This window comes from Odontesthes bonariensis, chromosome 22 (genome assembly GCF_027942865.1).
Source record: "Odontesthes bonariensis isolate fOdoBon6 chromosome 22, fOdoBon6.hap1, whole genome shotgun sequence".
NCBI lineage: Eukaryota > Metazoa > Chordata > Actinopteri > Atheriniformes > Atherinopsidae > Odontesthes > Odontesthes bonariensis.
The window spans coordinates 19,086,887-19,102,327 of NC_134527.1; the positions used below are offsets into that span (position 1 = coordinate 19,086,887).

The window sequence follows — 15,441 nt, forward strand, 5'->3', positions numbered from 1 at the left end:
ACTGAGTAGCTGACAGTACATCACTTTCGACTGGTTCTATAGAGTCACTTTTAATTTGCTTGGAGAGCACCATTAATTCACCAAAATCTTGAACTGTAATTCTCTAACTCTAATTGTAAATAATAATTGTAATAAACTATATATATATATTTATTTATTTATATATAAACTATTATACCCCAGAGAGACATTTTCGTTGAAATATTGTTGTGGGCGTCAGAACTAACACTTACAGAACATAAGTAAAAACTTGATAAATTTAATTTTCAGATTAAATCATTAACGATAAGAGGCTACTGCAGTGCTTTCGTGGGGATTAAAACAAGAGTTTTAGGAGCTGAAAATAAACAGTCAGGTAACACCATAACTTCTCATTTTCACACTTTATTGTAAATAATGTGTGACGTATTAACCCCTTAGCTGTAGAGGTGTTTTCAGATTTATTTTTGACTAAGCCAATTTTTTCGGCCTAGGTACAAATTTTATGCTAAGCAAAGAACACCTAAACTGGAGCTATAGTGTACAAATAACAAAGGTGCTAATAGTACCAATATGATCTAAATCTCTGCAAATTACAAAAATGTTGGGTGAATCCTTTAATGAATTTCTCGGGTTAAAGACGTAGCTGTGCAAGCAAAACGATTCCACAACTCGAAACAGTTTTAGAGTATTTTATTGCACTTTATGTGCACTAACTAAAGTACAAATATATAGTCAACGTTTAAATATATACAGACCACCCAAAACAACCACTATTGACAAATAAGCAAAATTTTCACTGAGCAGGGCTGAAAGTGAACTAACACTCTCTTTGTGATACAATAGTGAATATTTAGCACAGCTTGTCCAGTGGAACAAATAACGCTTGTGGTGCTAAAACCTAAAACTAGACAAGTGAAATACAGCAAACATATAAATAACCACCAATGTTTACATATAACTTACTAACTTAACCTCAACAACACCGGAAACTACTTCTATGCTATAGCTACAAAAAAAAGATTCTTTAAGAGTTTAATGCATGTGTTTCATTTAAGTCACTTAGTGTTCAAAGTTATGTTTGGTAAACAGGCAAGTGTGTGAACCTTGGAATTTTAGATGTGCACTTGGTTTTTAATTGAATCTCAGCAGGTTTTAAAGAAAAACCTTCAGAAACTTGATTTCAGAGATGTTTGGCAAATCAGATGAAGTCTAACCAAGGGCAGCCCTGCCGGGGTAACGCCCCCCCGACTGAAACCCCTTCAGTAAGCAATTTCATTTATCAACAAGCTTGTCCCCGACAGCTCATCTGAAAGAACTACAAATAAATCAAACCACTATTCTATATACAGTGTTAATGTCAAGAGGATGAAAATGTCACAGATGACATCAGTTGCCATCAGACAAGCAGTAGGCACTCTCATAATACATTTGCAGACTGCCACACTGGAACTCTGTAGCCCAAATCGTCCTTTTCCTGACTGAAACCTGAATGGATGCAATCAGACCCCGCATTAAGACGGGTTGATTAAGGAGAAGTGCATTTGTGAAGGCCAGTATGGTATCAGAGCTGGGTGTCCTCTCTGGTATCTATGCTGGACTCCCGTCCTTCTTTCAGGCTGCTGCTGTGGACAGGAGGCTCCTCAGGGACGTGAGCCAGAGGGTCAGAACGAATCAAGTATCTGAAAGAGAACAAATATGTGTCGAAAATCAGACCATTCCTTTAATGGTTTAATGCTCCTTCTTCGGATTGTTTTTATCAGCCCAAAACACTGCTTATCATTTTAAAACCTAATAAAAACCTGCAGTTATACTTACACTATGTCATTGAGTTCCAGCCGGGTATCAGGAGAAGGGTTAATGAGGACATAGGACAGAGTGTTCTGGTGATCATTCTGCTCATCTGAAACCGAAACATCAATGCAATCATCATAAGTGCGGTCTTACGATTAAACTGTAACTAAAATGAGATGAAAACATTACCTTGTAGGTAGCCCAGATTGACTCTGTTCATGACGTCACTGGCTGTCAGGTTTGTCAGGTCATCTGCAATCAGACAAGAAACAGACACTTTCAAGTGCAAATAAACATTAAAGTTATGGAAAAGGAAACCAGCGAGCATGGCTTTTATTCATAGAAATGTCCATTCTTACCATATCCTGAGGTGGGAAGGCCCAGATGCCTCATGCGGTTGCGAACCAGCTCGGACAGTTCTTCCCTCTCAGAGCGCCTGTAAAGGCTGAGGCGCTGCTGAGCGATGCGCTGGGCGTGGTCTTTGCTGGAGTCCCGGTTTACCCCCTGCCACTTCACGCTTTTTCTACTCAGACGGCGTGCCCACTGCATGCTCTTCTTCCTCAGCTGTGGGTGATCTGACTGTTCATTGTTGCGAGACTCATCTCCCTTGTCCTTTGTGTCCTCGCAGTCATCAACACTTACTGACACCTGTGACTAAATGGGAGGCGTGAACTTGTCGTTTGATGAGTTGGATGTAATTGCATGTGTTTATCTCTGTCTTATCAGGATGGAATTTCAGAAAAAAAACCACAATCTTACACTACTTTGCACATTTCTTTTCTTGATCTTACCTCAGACGTTGGAAAAATGTGGGACTCTGTGCGATAAATCCCAATAGGAATTTCAGCACTAGATGAGCAGAGCTTCTGGAACAATCGCCCATAGGTACCGATCCACAGATCTTCCTCTGTAACTTTCATCTGCGATGAGGGGTTAAGGGGTGCATTGTTACAGTTGCTTGGTATATTCAAACATGGAGCTGATACAGTTAATGTTTTCAAGAAATCATTCTCTTCCATCCGACTCACAGCACAGAGATATCCTGATCCCGGAGTGGTGTCCAGTCCCAGCAGCAGCCTTGCAATAAGAATCATGTAGTCCTTTACGAAAGACTGAGACAGAACCACATAAAAATAACTTCCTAAGCTTGACTCTAACAGCTACTCATATGGTAAACGGTAAAACACTCGAACAGGGTTTCAGTAATTGAACACAAGAGGGCACTCGTGCTTTATTATAGCAATGCTGCTCTGTTTCTTCAGAGGCATCTCTTTCTCTGCTGTTGTGAAGCACATTCTTTCACCTGATACTGAGGAGAGTTTTCTGAGGTTATGTGTTTTGCTGTAGGTGTGTACTAACCTGGTAGAGGAGGGTGTCCAGCATGCTGATACTGAACACTCTGCCTGCAGCAAAGGGTAGGCGGAACATGAAGGCCAAGTTGGAGCCTTTGTCACGCTCTTTCTGTGGGGTACGGCACAGCAACAGTGAAGAGTCTGTCACTTACTGACTAACTGTTTAAAAATTCAAATTAGAATAACTTTTCTTGAAATTACAAATCACTAGTAGCCTGAAGGTTTTGTCTAACCTTCTCCAGCTTGGAGAGAGCCAGTGAATAGCAGTCCTTTGCTCTGAATTGCATGAACCTCATGTTGGATGGATGAGTAAGCTCTGTGATAATGCTAAGGCTGGGAAACAACCTGTATATCATAAAAACAAAAAGCCAGCATTTGAGAAGCAACACTGCAACTTAAAACCTTCAATAATCTCTGAAATAACTCTGCTGTCCAAACACAGCATTTGATAAAAAAAAAGAGATTAATTACCTGAACATTGTTTGTACATTGACAATAGTTTTGGCATCGGCCATGTAGTCCTCCTCTGCACTCATTGTGCTCTCTTTGTCCACAACAACTAAATTATCAGCATAGATAATTCCACACTGGAGCAGATTGTCCAAACTGAAAAACACACATCAACAGACCAACAATCAGCATAACAACAGCAGTCACCAATTTGCCAGGGACTCACTGAACATCTTATCAAATAAGATAAAGTACAAACTCATTATCAATATATTTCAATGAGATAATAGATGCAACACATGCAAGCTGAAGTTTATCCGACAGTCTTACTTGTCTATGGTCCCCACCATGTAGTACACCATTGGGAAACAGCAAATGGCCTCCAGGAAGTGATTATCAGGCCTGCAGTAACATATGTGATATCGTGTTAGCACTATTTTGTTTCCTATTGTTATTTTAACAAAAAGATACAAGACCAGAGGCGCACCTTGTCAAGAGGCAAGGCAGGCAACTGCTTGGAGCCCCGAGCCACTAGGGGGCCCCCGAGAGCTGAGGTGCATTCAATCAAAGATTGTCTAGTTACTTTATAAACTGTCTCAAACAGTGGCGAATGTTCGTGGTGAACATGTTTTCTTTGAACAGTTAAATTTAAATGATTTAGCCAAAGATTGTCTAGTTAACATGCCATTCTATAATTCCATAATTGCATTGTTGACTTCGTCAAACTCACGTCAAGTTCCACTGTAGGCTATGTTCGCGGAGAACTAGCCCCTCAGAGTGTTTGCGATTGTTGGCAACGTTCGCCGGAAATTCAAGGCTAGTGGAAAATAAAAACCATACTTATGAAATCGATATCATCAACAGCTTTACTTGTGACAAAGAATCTTTAAATGAACACAATTATTATTGGATGGCCAGCTACACCCGGTAGATAAATAGCAACAGGCGAATATCAAGTGCCAACGTAGACAACGTAGTCTTTTTTAGTTATTTATTTATTCTTTACATGTATCTTTTAAAAATAAAAATGTTTTTCATGTTTGGAACATGTTTGGAATAAAAAGAGGTTTTATTTCATACATTTTTCGTTGGTGTCAGATGTTTTGGTGACGAACACTGGTCGTCCCTAGGATTTTTTTGCTTGGGGCCCCCACAGACTCTAGAATCGCCACTGCATAAGACACAATATCAACAACTGTTTCCCCCTGTAGACGTCCAGACATTTTTTTTTAGGTGTGTTCCTTTTTCCTTGGAAGGAACTACCAGACTGCTGATTAGACCACTGCTAATGCCTCTGCCTTCTCCCTGGATTTGTTCAACGTTGCAGTCTAAGTATGGCCTGTTTTACTTGTATTGAGAGCTCCTTTGACCACACATTGTGGGTTGACATCAACAGATTCAAAGTACAAGTGTCATACACCTACCCAAGAAAACAGCTTTTGAGAATATTACATTTGAGCAGCTCAAAAAAATGCAAGATTTTAAAGTAATGTGAAATAGAAAGTACAGCTTCCTTCAATCATAAGGCTTTATGTGAGTACATGTTAAAAATATCATCTTGTCCTAACAGTTCTTAAAATGACCTTAATGCAACCACAGATGAACATTTCATGACATTTTACAATGAATCATTATTTATCCAACAAAAATGAAGCAGCATGTGGATAAACTCAGTCTACCCTTACTGCCTTCATAGGAATTAGGAGGTTAACTAGAAGCCAGGCGCTGCTAATCAAATGCACTGGATTAATGATCATCAGCAACTGTGGCCACATCTTTAAAAGCAGAAGTTTTATCAGTTTAAAGGTCTGGGGCATTTAAGTGTGTCTTAACACAATGCCAAGGTGGAAAGACATTAGCATTGATCTTAGATAAACAATTGTTGCTGCCTATCAATCTGGGAAGGGTTATAAGGCCATTTCAATTTGAAGTCCACCAGTCCAAGTAGAAAAAAAAGAGAAAGCTGCTGATCTTCCCAGGAGTGGAGGTCCCAGCAGTTCCACCCGACCCCATTTCTTACACAACGGAACTCAGTTAGCCTGTTAAATGTTAAAGTTCACGACAATTCAATTAGAAAAAGACTGAACAAGAATCTTCTGAAGGGTTACTAGAAGAAAACCTCTTCTCTCTAAAAAGAAAATGGTGGCACAGATTAGTTGAGCAAAGAAAAAAACAATACTTCTGGAATGATGTCCCTTCGAGAGAACAGACCAAAGTGGTGACGTTTGATCATGACGCACAGAGCCAAGTTTGTCAAAAACAAAAAAAACAATGCATCAGCAAAAACATCTGATACCAACTATTAAGCACAGCGGTGGAAGGGTGATGATTTGGGCACCTGGGCACCTTCGTCTGTATACTAGAGTGCTCTAGAGTGAAATGCGAGATTTATGTGTTGAAGGCTAAGGTTTGGCCGAAATTGGCCCTCGAAGCAGGACAATGTTCCAAAGTACTGGATAAAATCTACAACAGACTGACTGAAAAAGAAAAGAATCAAGGTGTTGATGTCCAGAGCTCAAGCTGATTGAAATGTTGTGGCAGAACCTTAAGAGAAATGTGTGTAAACAAATGCTGGCAAACCCCAATGAATTGAAGCAAAACTGTAAAGAAGAGTGGGCCAAAATTTCTCCACAATGATAAGATCATACAGAAAACAATTGCTTCAAGTTGTTGCTGCTAAAGGTGGTTCAAGCTACTGAATCATGGGGTGGACCTATTTTTTCCACACACTGCTTCTGCGATTTGGCTTAGTATTTGTTTATAAAAAAAAATAACATGGTATAATTTGTTATGTAGTTCTACCAATTTTTTTAGGAACCGTAACTGGTATAGACCGATTCGTTTTGAGAAATTCTTTTTTTTCTTATGTACTTCCTTTTTCATAATGGCTGTACAAATCAAAAAGATCATCATCTATCTGTAAGTTGAATATGTGGAAGTGTGCAAGTATGACATGTCGCAGGCTCACCCACCCATCAGCTGCATACAACAAATCACATTCTAAAACCTATTCCAGTCAAACCAATATAAGCATTTAACCTAACTCAGACTAAATACACTAACCATTTTATGGCTGCTTAAGGGATCGGTGTAGTTCTGATGTGATGTTGTGCCTCAGAGAGCCCTGGGGAGTCTCTGTCATAGTTTTATCTCACTGGTTAAAATGCCTTTAGTATGAGGGATGAGTCCATCTGGTGCTGAACACACTCAGATATTTAGTGGCTTTATTACTGCCTGTTCCTCAGCAGCATCCTTGACAGAATGGTACTTTCTGCATCTGCCCAGTCCTGCTGACTAGAGACCCAAGGCTGTTGTAAGTGCTTGAATTGCGTATCCGCATGCGTGGGTGTTTGTATTTGTGTGTGCGACAGCGATAGGAAGGAAAGACAGAGAGCAGCATGTTGGGAGAGTTTAATATTATGTGTGTTTCTATGACGGTCCTAACAGCTAACATGTGGGGGCTGAAAAGGGACACATCAGGGCTGGTGATGAAAGCTTGCAAAGAAATAATTTTCTCCCCTTGTAGCAATATATATCATTCAAGTTCAAGGCAAAGGAAGTTACCATGGTGACCGTCAGGAGGTACAGAGAGCAAAGTTTTTATTTTCTTTGTCACTAAAACAGAGTAACTGTGAGCAACTGTGACAATCTAACATCAGGACTAACAATGGAGTCCCGCCTCCACAGCCTTGCCCTAAGGGCTTGACTGACGTAAGCTTTTAACATACATGTTGTTTCCCAGCGGCACACGGTGAAAGACGAACTGAAAGGAAAACAGTGGAACAATTATGTCCATATGTTTGTGTGTTAAGATGAACTCACGGGTTATCCAGCAGCAAGACAATGGGGTTGAGCTCTTTCCTGGGTCTGTAATAAGCTCTGAGAGGCACAATGAAATTATAAAGACCATTCCCTGCGGTCTCAGCTGACACAATAATGAGCTTGTTTTTAAAACCATAAGCCTTAGCATCTTCAAAACTGTTATGCCTGCATCCCTGCAAAAGAAGCAAAGAACAGAGAAGTATTTTAAGTGGGCTTTTATGAATTGAAGGACAGACACAGTAGAGAGGGAATGATTGAGGCAGTACATGTAATTGAGTGACTAAGTTGAAGGAAAAGCGACTGCCCACCTGGTCCAGTCGTAGGCAGCAAAATGGAGCTTTTTCAGCCAACAGATGGCACAAGGTGGGCGAGCTCCCAATGTACGGAGAGTTAGGAGGATAACCTTTCACATACCTGAAAACAAATCCAGAAAGCCTGAATGATAGATTTCATAAAATCATACAGTATGTTCATTTTTCTTTTTTCTTTTTTTGTTGTTGTATTTTCTCCTGGTTGGAGGGTAAGAGAAACATTAATTGATAATGCTCATAGTATGACAGAAAATAACGAGATTACCAGATGATGAAGAGACAGTCATGGCTGGATACACTTTGGGTTTTGCATGATAACAGATGTTATGGGTTCAGTTAGGCTACAAATATTTCTCAACCATAAAAAAAAAAACAATAGCCTAAAACACAATGAAATAAAACAAACAAATAAATGCTAAGATACTATACATATTAAAATGTGGCCAGTGCAAGATAGGGTGGAAGAACCTCATTAACAGTACATTCCAATTCCTAAAAAGTTGCTATAAAATGTAGCATACATTAAAAATGTACATTTTGCATAGATAATTAAAATTCTCTCTGAACATCTTTACCTCTGATCTGTTATTGACCTGTTGCCTAATAGACTAATCAGTTGCAAAATGTTCCTCCAGCTATTTCTTTTCAGTATCACTTACTTTCCGGCCTTTTGTTGCCCCATGACCATTTTTCTTTGAGACGTAGCTACCATCAAATTCAAGATGGGCTAATAATTTTCATCAAACAGTGAAATGTCTAACTTTCAGCATTTGATATGTTTTCTATGTTTTATAGTGAATAAAATGTTGGTTTATGAGATTTGCTAATTATTGTAAGATATATTTGTTTATATTTTATACAACAGCCCAAGTTTTTTGCAACTAGGATTGTAAATTCCTATCCTCAAGATATTGCCTGCATAAAAAAGCAAAAATAAAAGTTGAAAAATATCAAAATATCATTTCAAACTATCTCTTGATTGTACTGGTCTCTTTCTGATAAGGATTAAGATTTGGGTATCAAAGAAAAATTGAATCCTTACTCAGTAGACGATGTCCCCTTTTCATCTGTGAAGACAGAGTCGTCCTCTGATTGGTCACTTAGGAGGTCACATGGCAGGATTGAGGTGGAGTCAGCTATTTCTTGAACTGGAGCAATGCTTGGTCGCCGAATGCCTGTTCCATTTACTGTAGGAGGGACCAATTTACCACCCGAGATGTCTGGTGGACTTGTATTCTGAAGATCTATGGCTACCGTACCTGTAAACACATTCTGTCAGACTCAAACCACAGATACGGAACCTGGATCCAACCAGCTTGGTCAAAACATGCTGGACCTGTTTCGTTCAGCATGATAAATTCAGTCTTTCTCACCCATGCTCGCAATGATGCTGTGCACAGGAAGCTGTGATGGTCCATTGTAGATCCCCCCTGCAGGACGGCCCTTCCTCTCTTCCTGGTTGAAGATGAAGGCTGAGTTTTCCTCCTTGGTGATATTGATATAGTAGCAGGTGTCTGTGGCAGCCATGATGTGGCGTGGACCAGGGTTTAGCAGGATGCTCTTGTTGTCCTCCCTCTTTATGCCAATGAGACACACGCCATACCTGGAGATGACATACCTGTTGTAATTATGAAGCCATCTATAAAAAGGATGGGATATATAGGGCAGCAAATGAACAGTTAGTTCTTGAAGCTAATGTTTTAGAAGAAGGTAACATGACAAACCACAAAGATCTAAATGGAGTGCAATCAGCAGAGGTAGTGTGATTCCCTGGGATATATTTGAAACCTTGGTTTCTGGGATCAATGTGGATATTAGTTTCTATAAAAAAATTTTTATATCTGGATCACAAAGAACCAAGAAAAATTACCCTTTTTATGCTTCACTTGTGGAAGTGGGATTAATCTCCTTGTTTAACTCTTGACAATTCAGTAAAAAAGGGAAATGACAAAACTTCTAACTGTCCTTTAACAAGTGAGCGGAGTTGTTTCGACATGCAAAAATGTAGAGATATTTTCAGATGTTTTGGTTTTGCCATTATTCAAGCGAACGAGACCAAATACCTCTTCTGGACTTGTTCAAGATTATACCAGCTCAAACAGATCAATAAACCATTGCAAAATCTGCAAAGACCTCTGCAAATGATTGAGTACATTTTCAACTTGTCAGCATCTGAGGAAGATGCTTCAGCTTACATGTCAACTCACTTCTTGTGAGCATGAAAGGAGGCGTACGTAAAGCTTTTGCCATTATACTCTCCAAAGAACTTGCTGTCACACAATCGGATGTGGTAGACCTCGTTGCCAGAGCAACATCCATACATCCTCTGCCACTGCTCCGGAGACTGCAGTCCTTCTCTGCATTCATTCAGAGAAAATACAAATAGATCAGTAAACCAAATACCTTTTAAATCTAATTTATATGCTGATGTACATTCCAGCTGTCGTGACACTAAACAGTGAAACTCATCTTTCAACACCAGTAAAATCTATTCATGATCATCACTTGCAAGTAGAAATCTCTCCATCTCAAATTCTACATCCCTCCAGACCTTCAGGGTCACATTGGGTCTCTTGGTGAAAGCAGACAGATTGATCCGTCTGTGTCAATCAGTCAGCTTGGCTCTAATATGCTCTCATGTGCACTCAAAGACACCCACACGCTCAAAGACTACAAGGACTTTTCATACAGTATATTAAGACAGACATATGGGCTGTGTAACATATTCATATACAGTACACCTTCGTGACAAATGTGAGCAATTTTTTTTTTAAAAAAGGGTGAAAAAAGGAGCAAAGTTTCCTTTCCTGAAAAGCCGTCAAGAATACAGTAAGTGGTGAAGTCTATTGATTCTTTCATTCAGTCACTCGCATCAATTAAAATTAAAAAGATCTGTTTACATGCTGTGAAAAATCATTTCCCACCAGAGAGTCATTAAAAATAAACTCTTTTGCTTGCCGCCTGTTCTCCCATTTGGTGTACTCTTTTTACATCCTTCTGAGATCCTCAGTACTTTTGTCTGTACTTTCTATTTATACATCAGCAGACATGAACATGTGGACAAATTTGAACTGTATACACAGTCACACTGAGGAGAAATCAAATAGCAGAACATTACAGAACATGACAGACCGTCCACGGGAGGTGTGCACAAGGAGCGTGACCAAGGTGGAAGTGGCAGGGCACACACAATTGAGAGCCAACATGGCGTACTTGAACTCCTCCTCACACACAACATGATCTGAAAATGAACAAGATGTAATAGTTACAGAATGTAACAGAAGTGGTATGACCCAGTGCAGTAACCCCTAAATGTCAACTTATTCTAAACTATGTCACCTCTACACAATTGTGATATTTCTAAGCCGGCAATAAGACCATTTCCTCTTGAGAATACTTTAGGAAGGTTGTGTTGAAGATCCTGGCCCCACAAAAACTAAATGCAACATAACAGAATACATCTGTGATCGCCAACCAACACACAAGTGTGAAAACCTGGGTAGTCCTGTAATTTCCACTCAGCGTAGGGTCATTAACATGGTTATAAAATTACCTGTGAACAAAAGAACATTCCACTTCCATGTTTGAGAATTTTCAGATAGTTTTACAAGTTTTGTACGTTGTATCAGCATATTTGAATGTGTGTAATTGAAAATACATGTACAGAAGATTAATTCTTCTACAAGCAGAAAACTGTCCTGTCTCTTACATGCTTGATTGAATACCCTATAGAAATGCCCAGTTTGACTCACCAACCATCTAAATGGTTTATAGACATCTTGGCTAAATTTGGGGTAAATTTGGTTCAAAAGCTAATTTCTTAATAGATGTCTTTATCTAACTGAAGTTGTTGATTAAGGGACAAACATTCCCATTTAGTCCAGATTTCACAAAGATTGGCAGTAAACAAAATCCTATCTGCTTGGAAACTGAAGACCTTCCCCTTACATACACTTCTCAAAACTAATTAAGCTAAACAGCCCCATTATACCCATTATACAGCCCCACTGCAGTCATACCACTGATTCTTCTGTACTCGTAGCCTACCTGTTTTCACACATGCAAATATGGTGACAGAAATTACGAAATATATGTCCATGCTACAAAACTTAGATCCCTATCTCAGCCCCACAAGGATTGAATACATATGGATTGAGTCTTTTATGAGTAAAATATATAAGGAAAATGTATTTTCTGGCTGAGAGGTCCGTGAGTATTGATCCTGTTTTGTATGCAGCATAGTGTGAAGCAGTATGTTAGTGTGAAGCTAGCTAGAACTACAAGGTTAATGCAGGGTTAGTGAAGTCTATCATCTCTTTTTCATATCTAACAAAGTTCAAATATCCACTTAACACCTGTTGATCTTCCTTAATAACAGATTCTGTCTCATATCTTCAGTCCTTACAAAGGTTACGATGAGTTACGTGTGGGAACCATCTCTACATAACCGGTGGCCTTTTGCAGCACTTAAATACAGTTGCTGTTGGTTGCTTGGCAAAGACATCAAATAAAACACTTAACTTCCTGTTTGAGTGACCGAATTCTCAGTCACGTAAAAAAAAAAATTTTTTAAAGACAAAAAAGATTTAACCTGAAAACCTTAGTGCCAGTGGAACATAGGTTTATATGTAAAATATAAGGCTTTCGTTTCATAAATGTTTCTGGCAGCCAGAAGAATGTAAGTCCAGCATTTGGTTTGTTTTTGTTCTCTTTCCATTTAACACTGGGCTCTTTAGCAAATAAACATTAAAATATCTGGACTAGTATGTGGAATATCTGGACTAGTCTCAATTTTTTGTCTCTTTCTTATCATAACAAAACAAAACAAGAAACTACACCATGCAAACAGTAGGAGTGAAACAGAAGTAATGTTACAGTTTGGAAAGCTAAGACTCTTGGGCCCAGAGTCAATAGACGCTTTAAGTGCTGCAAAACTTGTTTTTTTGGTCATTTGCTACAGTCTGTATTTATTAATGTGTAGTGGCCAGGGAGGCCGTGGCTCAGTGGTTAGAGTCGTTTGTCCAATAATCAGAAGGTTGGTGGTTTGGTGGTTCAATTCCCACTCTCACCACTCAAAAGATTGGTGAAACTGACAACTGGAGGGGTATCAGTCACAACCGAGGTGCCCTTTAGGCCGAGGTACCCAGGCGCTGTGAATGGCTGCCCACCGCTCCAGGTTGGCATCTGTCTCCTTTTTTTTTTTTTTTTTTTTAATATACAATATGTTACAGTTACACTTTATACACCACCCATTTTACAGTGTAGACAATAAATGCTATTTCCTTGTTTCAATCTTGCATGACATGTGCACGCCGTGAATTAGAAAGCGCCGATATCATTACATCCACATTGCTTCGTTATCTCAAGCCCCGCAAAAAACTCCCCAAGCTTTAATGTATATCTACTTCTTGGTCTGACCACTCCCGAAATAAGCCCAATTTAAAAAAAAACAACAACAAAAAAAACCCCCAAAAAACCCCAAAGAACCCCAAATAAAACGTTCAATACCAAAACATGACAAAATGAAGGCGTGAGAATACATTTCACCCCCCAAACCACCACCTGTTATTACCAAAATGCTGCAGTTTAAAGTAGGCGCTGTTCACAGATGATAACACACTTCATACCAAATTTTGCACAACTACTTTCTGTTTCTGAGCTTAGTTATAAATACCAAGTGTGTATTTTTTTTAATTTATTTATTTTTAATTTTTTTCCCTCTTTCCTTCCTTCCCTTCTCTTTCTCTTCTCTTCTTCTTCCCCTCCTTCTTCCCTATCTCTCTTTCTTTTCCTTTCTCCCTTTCCTTATAGTGACATACATTCAAGTGCATCAGAAAACAGACATTTTGCTGTTCAATCACTAAAAGATGCCAAAAGTCTGTCCAAACTTGACTTGTGTTGGATGTTGAACAATACACGTCAAACATGTAGACTCAGCATTGGACTGATTTTCCGAAGCATGTATGCAAATCTGATGGACACAATCGTCCCTCAACGTTTCCCAGAGAGAAAAGGCCAAAACTGGAAAACAAACAAAAAAAAAAAAAGAGAAAACAACATCTGGTCGGGGGTCAACGGTTCACCTGCACCTCAAACAAACAAAAAAACAAGACATCTGCCTCAAAATACATTCAGAAGTAGCATTTACCTAAATCAGAGAAGTATGAGGATTTAGTGTATACCAACTACAAAAATGTCTTATACCGTATACAGATAGTATTCTGCACAGAGTTGGGTCCCTGCACATGCTTTTAGTTTTCCTCTGCAGCTCTCAAAGAGTGCAAACATTTGAGGCCAAATTTAGTAGAATAAGTCTGGCGACATTCTAGAAAACTCAATCGATCCAGAAGGAGCAGTAAGCTCACATCTTATCTGGTGTCGCCTGTGTGTGCTCGGAGTCCAGCTGCTTGTCCTGGTTCAGAACTATTTGTTTTAAAAATACAATATTCAATTTTAAAAATACAAACATACTTTTACAAGTGGAATGAATATGTTTGAAGCTGCGTGAAAAAGTCAAGGAACAGCAGTGTTTGGGTTAATTATGAGATTATGCTGTCGTCAAATGAGGTACAAAATATCACCAGACTTATCATTTAACTCATTTCTGTTGTGGTAAATTACTCTAAATGACTTTTTGCTGTCAATGTCCATGGATTCATTTCCGCTGATCCCTCATAGATACACATCCATCGTGTTGAGGATCATGTGACGACAGAGAGGGCAGATCTGTTGGTATATAGGCTGCCTCATAAGGATGTCTATACAGTCTCTACACAGTCAGAGGTGGCATCTGTCTCTATGATTGTGTGACCCCGTGCATGAGTGTGTCAACAGGTGCCAACCTGGATGGGTTAAAAGTGGAGGACCAATTTCGTGTGTATGCATGACAATAAATCTGATCTCTTAATCTCTAGTGGTAGGTAGCAATGGTGCTTGTTTATGTATAGGAATTTCTCTTTAAAAACGCAACACTCTATTCCCTTTGTGAAGAGAGTATTTGAGAGTATTATAAATATATTTCCATAATTTACCTGAGCTGATGCCTATCTTTTCCAGGACACTCTTGAAAAAGAGATTTTAGATCTCACAGGATTTATTTCCTGGTGAAATAAAGATGACATAAATCAAATAAATGACTCATGCATGCCTGTTTACCAAGCTCTGCACTCTCGATTCACTGCTGATTATCTACGACTGGGAAAAAAAAAAGCCTCTTTTCATCAAATTTTGCACTTGACTTGGTTGCTGTGGTTGTTAATGTGCCGAGGAGGCAGGAGATGTTGTGCAACACCAGCAGGAAGACAGCATCTGAAGGAAGAGATTCTCCATTTATGTAAGTTTATTTGTAATTCCAGAAGAAGATATCAGAACAATTGGAAAGCCTAATTATTCTGAAAGGACATCTAGGAGGATATCTAAGGCGACTGTGTTCTCAGACTAGAAGGAGTCATGAAACACCTACCGCACCAAAACTCTTTGCAGCAACTCTTTATGTTTTGTTCTTCATTTTCAGTTTGTCTGTTTTAATGGAAGTGCTATAATGTCTGTGGATAGGAATGTTATCCAGATTTTTTTTTTAAATTATCCTCAAATTGTGAGGAATAATGTTACCAAATGGTCACTAGGCTGTGAGGCACTAGAAGATTTATATGAATAAGCTTTCATCATCTGGAATAACAGTGGTTTACAGATATACAGATAGTTTACAGGGGTGGAGAGTAGGTTGTGGTGAC

General features: G+C 39.1%; 1 protein-coding gene across 4 annotated transcripts in view; it reads right to left on the reverse strand.

Moving 5' to 3' along the window:
- Positions 1-407: 407 nt before the first annotated feature.
- Positions 408-15,441, reverse strand: part of kcnt1a (potassium sodium-activated channel subfamily T member 1a) — a 36,672-nt gene continuing 21,638 nt past the window's right edge. For 2 of the 4 annotated variants that reach the window (XM_075455818.1, XM_075455820.1), the window contains 16 exons: positions 10,841-10,949; positions 9,916-10,065; positions 9,082-9,311; positions 8,751-8,967; positions 7,706-7,811; positions 7,398-7,570; positions 3,906-3,977; positions 3,597-3,731; positions 3,359-3,470; positions 3,133-3,234; positions 2,802-2,885; positions 2,565-2,693; positions 2,133-2,427; positions 1,963-2,025; positions 1,798-1,882; positions 408-1,661 (listed from right to left, as the gene is read on the reverse strand). In XM_075455818.1, coding sequence (XP_075311933.1) covers positions 1,544-1,661; positions 1,798-1,882; positions 1,963-2,025; positions 2,133-2,427; positions 2,565-2,693; positions 2,802-2,885; positions 3,133-3,234; positions 3,359-3,470; positions 3,597-3,731; positions 3,906-3,977; positions 7,398-7,570; positions 7,706-7,811; positions 8,751-8,967; positions 9,082-9,311; positions 9,916-10,065; positions 10,841-10,949 — 2,180 coding nt within the window. In that variant the 3' untranslated portion in view covers positions 408-1,543. Of the gene's footprint in view, positions 1,662-1,797; positions 1,883-1,962; positions 2,026-2,132; positions 2,428-2,564; positions 2,694-2,801; positions 2,886-3,132; positions 3,235-3,358; positions 3,471-3,596; positions 3,732-3,905; positions 3,978-7,397; positions 7,571-7,705; positions 7,812-8,750; positions 8,968-9,081; positions 9,327-9,915; positions 10,066-10,840; positions 10,950-15,441 lie in introns of all 4 variants that reach the window. The other 2 variants (XM_075455817.1, XM_075455819.1) reach the window with 1 other exon arrangement.